Here is a 13,584-nt window from a genome sequence, read left to right on the forward strand (position 1 = left end):
GACACCCAAAGACACCCTTATGGAAAGCTCCTTCCCCTGCCGGTTCCACAACGGTGCTGGTCTCACCTCTTGGTGGACTTTGTCACCTTCTTCACCTGTTTCTTAAATGTTAAGTTGGAGTCCAAAATGACGCTGAGATACTTGATGTTAGACACAACCTTCAGATTCCCCCCGTCGACAAGAACAGCTCGTTGGGAAAAATCGTTGGTTTTCTTTAGAGAAGTACATACAAACAATCCAGTCAATATTTAAATGCAGGCAAGAATCAGTCATCCATTTAGCATAGCTTCAGTTAACTTGTCTATTTTTTGAGTGTACATACAGGACTGTATCGTCTGCATAAATATGCATGTCAACTTGTGGGCAAGCAAGTGGGAGAATTTTTATAGATGGTGAACAGAAGGGGGCCTAATATTGACTGAGTGTCCCCCATACTAACCCTTTGGCTTCTTTTTGTCAGATAGGAATACATCCAACTAATGGCTTCAGTGGACACATTAAGGGAGGGTATTTTGGAAAAGAGGACCTCATGATTCAGTGTCAAAGGCCTTTATTAAGATCCATAAAGACTGTGCCGACTTCACCACCTATGTCCAGTTTAGAGTTAATGCACTCCAGAAAATAGCAATTGGCTGTTTCGGTAGAATGGTTAGTTCTGAATCCAAATTGCATTTGATGTATGGAATTGCCCTGATTGTGGTGCTCAGTCAGATGATCAGCCATCCATCTTTCTGCTACTTTTGATAGCACTGAAAGAATGCTTATAGGTCGGTCATTTTCCACCAGTGTTGGGTGACCAGATTTTAAAACAGGTATCACTGCAGCAGACTTCCAAGCATTGGGGAAGAATCCATATTTGATGGACAGATTAACTAGATGTACAATAGGGGAAATCAAATCATATTTGCGTGTCTTCAGGAATACAGTGTCTTGACCCAAATACATATTTTGTTCTAGAGCTCCTGAAGAAGCTGATAATACTGTCCACTGCAGAAGCTGAGATTTCAGGAATTTTGAATATTGGTTTATTATCCATGGGAGTGAGAACTGTGGTCGCGCTTGAAAATCTTTGAGCCAGTTCCCTGACAGTCAACAAAAAAAATTGTTAAAGGTGGTGGATATTAAATTGGAGTCTTGAATTAGAATCCCATTAACCTTTAAATCAGGATGCTTTTTGGACTATTCAGCTCCTCTCCCTGTTAGTTGAGATTTTCCCAAATCACTTTGCCATTTCCTTTTGCTTCATTGATCACTCCGAGGACGAACTCTGCTTTTGCTTTTTGTAAATTCCATTATTTTTCAGTGATATAAATATAGGTATGTTGTCATTCTGACCATATTTCAGTGTTTTTTTTTTCAAGGGAAGCTCCTGTTCTCTCTTTTGCTTCCAGGTGTCCTCGTTGAGCCATGGTAAAGAGGTTTTACGTCTTGGCTTATGTTGACATTTCCTGGTAAAAGATGTATTCACTTTGTCAATAGCTGACAGAAATGTTCTGTTTCAAGACTCTGGGTCTTCGTTGCGTAACAGATCAGACCAGTCAATTTGACTTATAGCTGCATCGTAGTTACTCTGCTTCATTTTCGGGATTTTTTTTTTTTTTGCGTACTGTTGCACATTGATATGGTTCTTAAAACTATTTCTAGTGAGCTTTCTAACCATCAATGTAACATTGTGGTCAGATATGCCAGTTAATAAGTTAATGGACTTAGTTATTCGATCAGGTCTGTTAAAGAACACCAGATCAATCAAAGTCTGGGATGTCTGTGTTACTTTGGCTGGTCCTTGTATTATTTCAGTCAGGTCAATATAGATAAAATGTGTGGGAATATCCATTATGGAATATCCCTGTGGCAACAAGTACCATTGAATACCACCAGGGGGCATAAACGATAGAACTGGGAGTGTAACGAAAACAATCATGTGTGACTCAGACATTCTGTGGAATTATGAGGTGTGGCTTCTTCCTCTTCTGCAAGTAAAAGCCAGGACAAAATGATGTTTACAAACGACAGAACTCATCTTTACATCTAGTAGCCTAAGAAAGGAAAGGAAATCCGCAATCTAGATAAGCGACAACATTCATGTGCGCTCGCGGGAGGGGTATAGCCTACTACAAACAGGATCAGTGAGTTAGTCAGCTAACTTTGATAAACAACCAGAAGTAACTACAGATGTTCTGGTTCATTAAGACATCTGAATTTAGATATGTGTTTTTGGTTGTCCATTTGGTTGTCCATGCCCATTTCAAGCTTATCTTTCTAAAAAATAAAACGTTATTTCAGACTTATTTCGGCAAATTTGCTGGCTAACTCATTGATCCCATTGATTCTGCTTTGTAGTATACCCCCTCATGCAGCTGGTGAGGCTACATTAGGCCAACAATATGAAGCTGTCAAGAATAACATGCGAGTGCATAAAGAGGGAAAATGTAGGCATATAGCGTGCTCTAGTATTTTATGGTCTATCTGGAACAAGCCCTAACTATCGGTTGTGTTTGGTAGACCAGATGTGTCCATACACATGTAGATATGCTTGAGGATTTGGCTTTGATCCTTCCCTATTTTTACTTATTTACTTCACTAAGTAAGTCATTGGGATGTGATGTCATACGAAATACATTCAAATGAGATTAGCAGGAGATGTAATGGGTATGTTACATCAGGTTCTTTATTCTTGGCTACTGTGTATGATTTTCGGGGGGGTTGTTGGTCTATTAAAGTAACTGGGGAACTATAGGAAGGAAGGGTGCTACTGTTACGATAAGAAACTAAAGACAAAAGCCCCCATTTCTTAAGTACTTTAACCTCCTGAGTCACACGGTCACACACACACACACACACACACACACACACGTTGATTTCATTTGAGCTAAAATATTTTGAGTTCATAGCGGGAGGGGCACACTTTCGCGCCAGAGGGGCCAATTTGATTCACTCAGTTCCCCAGACAGCCAGCGGTTCCTAGAAGAATATCTGTTGAGCCACGGTTAGGTTTTGGAAATAAAAAAGGTATTTGCGTTGCAGCGATGCCACACAAAAAGAGAAGCCATGCCCATGGCCATCATAAAAAGTCACCGGAGGTGAGTTTTCCTTCTAAATAGTTGTTGCAGGGTAGGCTACTTTTTCATTAAAATGTTTAAATGAATTAACCTCGGTCAAGAGCTGGCCACAACTGTGCAATCGACCAAACAACGGTCCAGCGTTTGGATGCAGGAATGTCCAATGAGTAGGCTACGCGCGAGTTTTGCCTCAATTGGCATCCTCTTATAGATCGTAGCCAGGTACATATCTCTAATAACTAACTTTGAGAAACGATAAGCTGATATCCTTATGGAAAAGAGTATAGGCTACTATATTGCAACAGTATTCGTTTTATCTGAGGCATTTGCATTACGCACCAATTGCGCAATCCCCCCCATCAACCCCAAACCTGAATTGTGGTTTTGGCTGATAGGCTATAAATGCAGTTCAGCCGTCGATTGTCAGTGGGTTATGCGGAAACGATAGACTCGTCTGGCAAACTTAACTAAAAAGAGAATTAGCTATATGCCGTGAAATGCAAACCTAGCAGTCTCTGGACATCACCACAGCCGCGCAATATAGACACTTCGTTTAGGGTACGATAATGGTCAGTCGGCTTTACTGTAACATTGTTTGAACATACGGGACGGGAGTGGCCCTCTGGAACGCATGGGAATAATTATGCCTGAAAGGTACACGGGAGACCGGTTAGACTAGAGGCTACACATATTTAGACAGAGGTATCTGTAGGCAATAGACGAGTCTTCTCATCTTCACCGCTTCTCACAGTTTCCATCATGGCGTATGCTGCCTATTGGACCAGCCAAGTGAGTATATGGTTTATAAGCCACCGATTTCTCCAACTTCTGTATTAACATACCATCCCTCTGGTAGCGATGTGTCTGAGTAAATCCATCTCCATTCTAGGAAGCATTATTGTAGTAGAGACTTCGCCTTAATTAAATAGTTCTACAAACAGCCATTCCAACTTTTGTCATGGTAAAGTTGATACACCCCTGTGTTGTTGACGTATTAGTTTACAATAAGTTGTAGAATCAACAATAAGCCTATTGATATGAAATGAATGACTTATGTTCGGGACCATAGAAAAAGGGTTGGGCCAGCATTTCTTGGCAGATTAGAGCATTATTTTGTAGGGCGTGTGACTGTTTAAACACTAGACATGATAAATTACTAAATAAATTACACATTCAGCTCCTGGCACAATTGCCTGGACTTTTACAGATGCAGATTTAGAGAGGCATTGGGGTTGGTGAGCCTGTCACCTTTAACTCTTATTTGAATAAAACTGTTAGATATCCAAATATGGTCGTTATGTCCGCTCTCTGAACGTCTCCTGAGTGTGCAAGTCCAAGTAGAGACGGAATCATTTGTTACTGCTTCACTTACATATCTCATAAAGTTGTTTTTAAAGTACCATGGCACGTAACTGATAATTTTTAAAACCAATATGGCAGTTCCATGCTACCATCTGAATTTTGATGGAACTTTTTTACAGTATCATAAGCTGGTTGTTATAACCCGCTATTACAGGTTAATGCCAGTCTTTTAATATAATAAAATGGAGCATAACTTCCTTGCCTTCAGAACATTATAGGCATTACGGCAAGTTAGGGACTTTACTGTAATATCCAAACCAACATGAGTGACCTTTCAGACAATGGGTGCAGATGACCCCTTCCTTACAAGACCCAGGTGGTTGTCTGTGGACCTAAGGCCTTCAAAGGGGGCAGTTAGCTATCGGAGCACACGCACACTCAATTGTCTCGACTCTATGTGATTTGTTTAACATTAACATTGTATATTTGTGTGGGTGTGTGTGTATGCGTGTGCGTGCTTGGGATTCCGTGTGTGTGTGTGCGCGTGTGTCTTTTCCAGCAGAGAACAGATCCTAGTACCACACTTGGGGAGAAGCAGGGGGATGGCCGGTCTTATAATACTCGAGCTGCTGCAGCCTCTAAGGCTCAGGTAAGACCCTGCTAAACAGTGTTCACATCTCGGTGCGGATGCACGTGACAGTTACCTCTGTTAGTGCAGAGGCGGTGCGCTCAGCTACACTAATGTGATGAATAACTTGACTTAGAACTGAGGACCTGTGTTTGCGCCGAGTCAACAGCTAGACTTTTTTGTCTGTGCCACAGCTGACGTTCCCTTTGGGGAAAAATAAAGTTATGCTATACTCTTCTGTCCTGTTCTATTCTACTTTATCTCTGTAGACTTTGCTGCCCTCTGGTGGGGTAAAGAGGCATGTACTCAGTCACATGAATGAGTGGGATAACATGTGGGGCATGCAGGCTGCTAATTTCACCACACACTTGACTGGATCCATTTCTTTATCCATATCAGTGATCTGGTTTCACAAGGCTCTCTGGGACTTTGTTTGTTTGGTTGCAATGTTTGTAAAAGTTAGACGTCTAAAGCTGTTGACAACCATTGTTACATCTAACAGGCCATTTTTCACCATTTTAGGCTGCGATTTGGGCTCTGCCTCTGAAACAAAATGCATAAATGGCTTCCTTTCATTTTCGTATGAGTGCAGACCTCATCAGAGTTTAAAGAATAGTTGTCTATTGTAGTTGACATCAATCTATTCCTGGTCACTGTTTAACAAAGGAAAAAGGAATGAACCTACCCATAATTGTTTAGAAGCATCTGTATTCATTGATAAGGGGACTTCTGAGGGGACTTCTGATGGGACTTCTGAGGCAGCGTTTGGCAGTGGTTCCAGGTCTGGTGACACGAGAAGTACAGTGGAGGCTGCTGAGGGGAGGACGGCTCATAATAATGATGTCCTCCCCTCAACAGCCTCCGCTGGAGCAGTAAGGGACTGTGATGAATGACGTATCTAAGTATTGCGATGAGCTCCGCTCACTGTGGCAACTTTATGGCACTCAGTAACACATGTACACATTCACATGCATGCAGGTACCCCCCCCCCCCAAAAAAATCGATCTGGAGGTAGTTCACAATAAAAGTGTGTCTTAGTTCCAATGTGTCTTCCCAGGATGCAACAGCTGGTTTTACAGGCTTGGTGAGCTGACACAACACATCTCTGAAGGTCTTTTTAGAAGCCTGAGTGTGCTTGATGATGCGTGGATAAGACAAGTCTGGAATGTGTGTTTGTGTGCCTCAGTGCATATCTATACACAGAGTACAAAACATTGGGAGATGTTCTTTCCATGACATAAACTGATCAGGTTAATCTAGGTGAAAGCTATGATCCATATTGATGTTACTTGTTAAATCCACTTCAATCAGTGTAGATGAAGAGGAGGAGGCAAGTTAAAGAATATTTTTTTAAGCCTTGAGACATGGATTGTGAATGTGTGCCATTCAAAGGGTGAATGTGCAAGACAAAATATTTAAGTGCCTTTGAACGGGGTATGGTAGTAGGTGCCAGGCGCACCGGTTTGAGTCTCAAGAACTGCAACGTTTTTCAGGCTCAACAGTTTCCTGTGTGTATCAAGAATGGTCCACCATTCAAAAGACCTCCAGCCAACGTAACTGTGGGAACATTTGGAGTGAGCACGGGCCAGCATCCCTGTGGAAAGCTTTCGACACCTTGTAGAGTCCATGCCCCGACGAATTTAGGCTGTTCTGATGGCAAAGGGAGGTGCAACTCAATATTAGGAAGGTGTTCCTAATGTTTTGTACACTGAATGTGTATATGTAGGCTATGTGTGTGTGTACACATGTGCTTTGATGTGTGTTCACATGTTTTCAACTGTGAAAAAGTCAGCCAGGTCGAAGTTCGTCCAGGTCCCCAGGATGTTGGGAGATGCCTTCAAAACCCGCCACTAGGGGCAACGGTGAGCGCTATAACCATCAAGTTACCTTGTGGCTTGCTAGGATGTTGGGGATGGGGATGGCAGCTGGGTGTAAGCAGCAATCTCTGACTTTGAGGTTTTCAATCCAAATATGTATATAAACCCTGGAATGCTGATGCTATCCATTGGCCAATGAGAGGCTTTAAAGCCACCGGACAACCATATTGGCACTCCCCAGAAAGAGCAGTCCTACATAGGAATTAATGGAATTCTACAGTATTTAAATTAAATGTTTCAAGAAAAAAATGACATATATTTAAGTATATTTTAGTGTAGTGGGAACAGCGACATTAGAACTTTCAAAAAAATATTTTCTTATTTTTAGCTCACATAATACAATAAAAAAAATATGAATGAAGGTGTCTGTAATAGAATAAAGGTGGCAAAAACGAATGTAGACATTAATAAATGCATTTCTATAGCTTCCAAAATGTTTTTTTTACAACGGTGGGGGAGTGCCAAGATGGCGGTGCGGTGGCTTCAAAACAGCTCCCCCTGTCAGTCATCTAGTATATATAAATCATTGGTTCACTCCCAGTGCCAGGAACTTGTTTTAGTTATACTTTTTTAAAAGGTGAACTGCTCTCACTGATTCTGCATGTGTTTTTCCGGTGCTCGTTAAGAAATGCAGCGGTCATTACTGAAGCCCAAACAAGAGTTGTCTTAGGGGTGTGGTTTAATGTGGATGTTTCTTGGGTGTGTCTTCGCCATTCAATCACAATAAACAAACAAGAGTAGTAGTGAGTAAATTAGTGACAGCGAGGTAAGCTAAGCTAGCTTTGCTATGGAGAGAAGTTTTGAAGTTGAGGACTTCTCTTGACTGACTCGCCATCTCAAGATGATCTGCTAATTCAGTTCTATGTGTAGGCTAAACCCCAGTAGTGGAAAAACTACGCAATTGTCATACGCAAAATGACTCAAATGAAAGTCTACTTTAGTAAAAGTCAAAAAGTATTTAGTTTTAATTATACTTAAGTATTAAAGGTAAGTGTAATTGCTAAAATATACTTAAGTATCAAAAGTAAAAGTACAAATCACTTCAAATTCCTTATATTAAGCAAACCAGGTGTCATTTTCTTGTTTTTTATATTTACTGATAGCCAGGGGCACACTCCAACACTCAGACATAATTTACAAACAAAGCATTTGTGTTTAGTGAGTCCACAAGATCAGAGGCAGTAGAGATGACCAGGAATGTTCTCTTGATAATTGTGTGAATTTGATCCTTTTCCTGTCCTGATAAGCATTCAAAATGTAACGAGAACTTTTGGGTGTCAGGGAAAATGTATGGAGTAAAAAGTAAATGATTATCTTTAGGAATGTATTGAAGTAAAAGTAAATATTGCCAAAAATATAAATAGTAAAGTACAGATACCCCAAAAAACTACTTAAGTAGTACTTTAAAGTATTTTTACTTAAGTACTTTACACCACTGCTAAAGCCTGCGCTGACCTTATGTTTAGCCAACCTGACAGCAGCTAGCTAGTTAGCATAGCTTGGGGATAGCTAGCTACAGCTGGCTAGCCTATCTAGCTAGCTGATATTTCTCGGGCGAATCACAGTTATGCCAAGATAGGAAGAAGTACCAGTATCTGGAATGTATTTCATGAAACACTCATTCTACAAAACCTTGCTACAAAAGTAGCTTGCGACTTTAAGTTTTTATCAGGTCACGTAAAGCCACGTTACCGTGAAACCGATATCACCAACTGTGAGTTGAATGACCAGTCTTCAGTGAGCTCAGCTGTCAACACAATATTCTATAACTGGCTAGTCTCGTCTCCTTATGTCCGCTGATAGATATTTCCCGCAGGAAATCCCGTGGGTGTGTTTGTGTTACAAAGACAAAAACAATTCTGCAGTAAATAGGCTATCATATTGATTTGCTTATAAAGACAGTATGCCTACTCTAGCAAATGAAAATAAGTTGTGTGTAGAGTACAACCACAGATAGAACAACGAGCATACAAATATTTGGTACAACTTCCACTGTCCCAGAACTAACATGGCATTCTATTCTATTCTAAGGATTTGGCTGTCTAACCACACACTAACATGCACAGCTCTCTGGGTGAGGTTCTGTATTCAAGTCTCCAGTGGGTGATGAAGTCCCTTCCATCTATTACAGGTTGTGGACAGGTGCAGTCAGGTGGTGGTTGGAGGGCATGATAGTCATCCTGGATATGACAAAGTTTGCCTCAACCCATGGGTCCAGCAGGCCAGAGTTCAATAATTACAGGCAGATGTGAGTTGCAGGAAGATGGCACTTTTCTCATACCACTCTGTAGCTACTGAACAAGCTTCCTCCAGGAGGAAGCTTTGAATTTGTCAGTAGCCTACAGAGTAATGTGAGAAGAGTGCAATTGCTGAACTTATATACAATGCCTTCAGTAAGTGTTCATACCCCTTGACGTATTCTACATTTTGTTGTGTTACAGCTTGAATTCAAAATAGATGAAATATAAAAAATTCTCGCCCATTTACACACAGTACCCCATAATGACAAAGTTCATGTTTTTTGTTGTTGTTGAAATACAGTAGTATCTAATGTACATAAGTATTCGCACCCCTGAGTCAATTCATGTTAGAATCACCTTTAGCAGTGATTTGGGCATTCTGACGCAATACTTTTCATTGTAAACATAAATATTGGGCGCAGGAAGAACAGAGGATTCCCCTTTGTGGCATTTTTACCACCAGCCAATGTGATCACAACACACCAGAGAAGCTCTCGCCATTCAAACTTCCCCACCAGTTCACCATGTGAACACTGTAGCCTATTTTATATCCAGCAAGCAAAGCATGTCTTTCCTTGAATATATATATATATATATATATATATATATACAGTGAGGGAAAAAAGTATTTGATCCCCTGCTGATTTTGTACATTTGCCCACTGACAAAGAAATGATTAGTCTATAATTTTAATGGTAGGTTTATTTGAACAGTGAGAGACAGAATAACAACAAAAAAAATTATAAATTGATTTGCATTTTAATGAGGGAAATAAGTATTTGACCCCTCTGCAAAACATGACTTAGTACTTGGTGGCAAAACCCTTGTTGGCAATCACAGAGGTCAGACGTTTCTTGTAGTTGGCCACCAGGTTTGCACACATCCCAGGAGGGATTTTGTCCCACTCCTCTTTGCAGATCTTCTGTTTACATATCTATTGCCTGAGCTATGCACTGAAGCTATGTGTAACTGCTTGGTTGGTTTAATATCATATTGAAAGTACCAATAAAGTTTTCACAATCTCAGTCATGTGGCCCTTTTTCTTACTCAGTGTCATAAGGTATATGGTGCAATGGGAGTGGTGTGAGGGTGCCTGTTGGCCGTGGTCTCACATGGTCAGTATTATAACTACCCATAGTAGTCTAATACTGGGACTACCCCTAGCAGTTCTAATACTGGGACCACCCCTAGTAGTTCTAATACTGGGACTACCCCTAGCAGTTCTAATACTGGGACCACCCCTAGTAGTTCTAATACTGGGACTACCCCTAGCAGTTCTAATACTGGGACCACCCCTAGCAGTTCTAATACTGGGACCACCCCTAGCAGTTCTAATACTGGGACCACCCCTAGCAGTTCTAATACTGGGACCACCCCTAGTAGTTCTAATACTGGGACTACCCCTAGCAGTTCTAATACTGGGACCACCCCTAGCAGTTCTAATACTGGGACCACCCCTAGCAGTTCTAATACTGGGACCACCCCTAGCAGTTCTAATACTGGGACCACCCCTAGCAGTTCTAATACTGGGACTACCCCTAGCAGTTCTAATACTGGGACCACCCCTAGCAGTTCTAATACTGGGACCACCCCTAGTAGTTCTAATACTGGGACCTCCCCTAGTAGTTCTAATACTGGGACCACCCCTAGTAGTTCTAATACTGGGACCACCCCTAGCAGTTCTAATACTGGGACTACGCCTAGCAGTTCTAATACTGGGACCACCCCTAGTAGTTCTAATACTGGGACCACCCCTAGTAGTTCTAATACTGGGACCACCCCTAGTAGTTATAATACTGGGACCACCCCTAGTAGTTATAATACTGGGACCACCCCTAGTAGTTATAATACTGGGGGGACCAAGGACACAGCTCAACCCTTTGGCCACAGACTGATTTGTCACAATGACTCACTCAAGACTGCACTGTCATCCCACCCCGCCCAAGGATTACCTCAAGGGACACAGAGCGGTCATGGATGAGGTATTTTTCTGTGCAATACAACAGTCAGGGTATTGTTCTTTGACTTATACTCTAAAGTTTTTAGCGTGAGGGAAATATACTGATGCCTGCACATGCAACACCTGCATGCAAGGCAGGAGAACATTTAAATGTGTTACTAACTTGTTTGCATTCCCTTTATCTACAGTCCACTTTAAAGCACATGGTAGATTTGTAAGGTCCAAAAGTTAGCTATCTTAACCAATGCTAATCATTGCTGGACCATGGACCAACATCATGTTGCTGACCTACAAACTATTGGAGTTTTGTGAGTAGGTGTCACATCGACAACTCACATCAGAGTAAAGTTGTTTGTTCAAGACAAATGAGTCAATTTATTTTATTTTTTATTGAACCTTTTGTTTAACTAGGCAAGTCAGTTAAGAACAGGTTGTTATTTACAATGGCGGCCTACACCGGACACATCCGGACGACGCTGGGCCAATTGGGTGCCGCCCTGTGGGACTCCCAATCACGGCCGGTTGTGATACAGCCTGGATGTACCACAAGGCATGCCTCCAGTCCTTACAAAGCAATTTGCCACAGGTCTTTGCACACCTAAGAACTAGTCATAGCTTATATTGCAATTTCTCACTGGCTAAGTGCATTATTCCTTTTGATTCTCCACCTGATTTCATTGCTAGTCTTCCAACAGTGGAATGCTAGCCTCTTCCAGTAGCCGATAACAACTGGTGGTTACGGTAACACAGTCAAGAAAGTTGAGGTTGAACTTGGCCACACTTGGCGGTGAAAATTGATAGAAACAGAACTCCTGCCCTCCCTCTTCCTCCACATCAGGCGCTTGTCATGTTGTTTGCACAACTTATCTCTTATTGCTCAGTGATTGTGTGAGTTGTACTCCATGTGGAAGAGGGTGTGTGCTTTTCCTCTGTGGTTAAGAGTGTGCGCTGTATACTGTAGATTTATACACTGAGTATACCAAACATTAGGAACACCTTCCTAATATTGAGTTGAACCCCCCCTTTTGCCCTCAGAACAGCCTCAATTCATCGGGGCATGGACTCTTCAAGGTGTTGAAAGCGTTCCACAGGGACGCTGGCCTATGTTGACTCCAATGCTTCCCACAGTTGTGTTGGCTGGATGTCCTTTGGGTGGTGGACCATTCTTGATACACACGGGAAACTGTTGAGCGTGACAAACCCAGCAGCGTTGCAGTTCTTGACACAAATCAGTTCGCCTGGCACCTACTACCTTACCCCGTTCAAAGGCACTTAAATCTTTTGTCTTGCCAATTCACTCTCTGATTGGAATACATACACATTCCCTGTCTCAATTGTTCATGTCTGTCCATGTCTAACCTGTATCGTCCCCTTCATCTACACAGAATGAAGTGCATTTAACAAGTTCCTTTTCTGTCAGTGCATTTTAACACTGTGTGTGCGTGCATTATGCCCATTTGTGTGTTGGGATGTGTTCATGTACGTATATTTGTGTCTGATTTATTGGTGTGTGTGTGTGGGGGTCATAATTGTGTGGGTCCGTGTCCACTTCCCTGAGAAGCGACTCATGTGGGCTCTTGTCAGGCGGTGTCACTCCACTATCAGTGTCCTTCCCTTTATAGCCCAGGGCGCCAGGCTGTACCGAATGCAGACCTGGGTTCAAATACTATTTGCCATCTTTCAAATACTCAGAGCATTTCCGTAAGTCTACCTGAGTGTCAGATGTGCAGGGTTTGCAGTCTTGGACTTCTCTATTGGTTCATTGTTAAGCAAGCAAGTTCAAACGAGCACAGAAAAAATATATGAAGTTTAAGAGTTTCATTCCAAAACGTGAAACATCCATTTTCAGAAATGTTGGTAAATTGACATTAATTAAAAGCACATCTTGTGAAAGATATATTATTTTTTCATCTTATCAATACAAGACTAGTGAAGAGACAGACATGATTTTGTTAGAAATATATTGCAGGGCAACTTTATTTTTGAGACAAATAATCATGTTAATTTGTGGCAAAACGTCCTATATCCACCCCAAACAACAGAACCCCAGTAGAAAATGTCTCCCAATTGGGTTTTTAAACAGTTACATGTAATAAAGTATCGATATGAAATAATCAATTTGTTTTAATTATAGTGTGCAAATAGCCTATCACAAAGCCGATTTATTGTATCTTGAGGGTGAACAGTGTAGCCTATACAATGTGTGTTTTCTTTTTGGACATGTAAGCAACTTTTGGAAAAATGTTATAGGGGTTTTACAGGTTTTTTTGTTAGTATAAATCAAGGGAAGCTTTTTAAAATGTTTTATTAAGGAATAATAAGGACATTGGAAGTCTGTCGCAATTAATTTGCCAGTCAAGGATGGATTGATTCTTATTATCGGAGTGATATAGCCCGCTGTTTGCAGCCTCCGTATGTTTGCAGGGTTTCCCATCGCTGGATCTTGGCTCTCTCCTTTTCATGAGCTTTAGAAAGTTTCCTCTTTCGGCCAACAGGAACAGATATCACAGGCTCCAAA

At 41.4% G+C, this 13,584-nt stretch overlaps 1 protein-coding gene across 18 annotated transcripts in view; it reads left to right on the forward strand.

Moving 5' to 3' along the window:
- The first annotated feature begins 2,866 nt into the window (after window positions 1-2,866).
- Window positions 2,867-13,584, forward strand: part of LOC115208262 (calpastatin) — a 61,275-nt gene continuing 50,557 nt past the window's right edge. For 12 of the 18 annotated variants that reach the window (XM_029776177.1, XM_029776173.1, XM_029776187.1 and 9 more), the window contains exons 1-2: window positions 2,867-3,080; window positions 4,921-5,010. In XM_029776177.1, the coding sequence (XP_029632037.1) occupies window positions 3,027-3,080; window positions 4,921-5,010 (144 nt within the window). In that variant the 5' untranslated portion in view covers window positions 2,867-3,026. Of the gene's footprint in view, window positions 3,081-3,454; window positions 3,849-4,920; window positions 5,011-13,584 lie in introns of those variants that run through there. The other 6 variants (XM_029776174.1, XM_029776195.1, XM_029776175.1 and 3 more) reach the window with 6 other exon arrangements.

Source organism: Salmo trutta, chromosome 14 (assembly GCF_901001165.1).
Source record: "Salmo trutta chromosome 14, fSalTru1.1, whole genome shotgun sequence".
NCBI lineage: Eukaryota > Metazoa > Chordata > Actinopteri > Salmoniformes > Salmonidae > Salmo > Salmo trutta.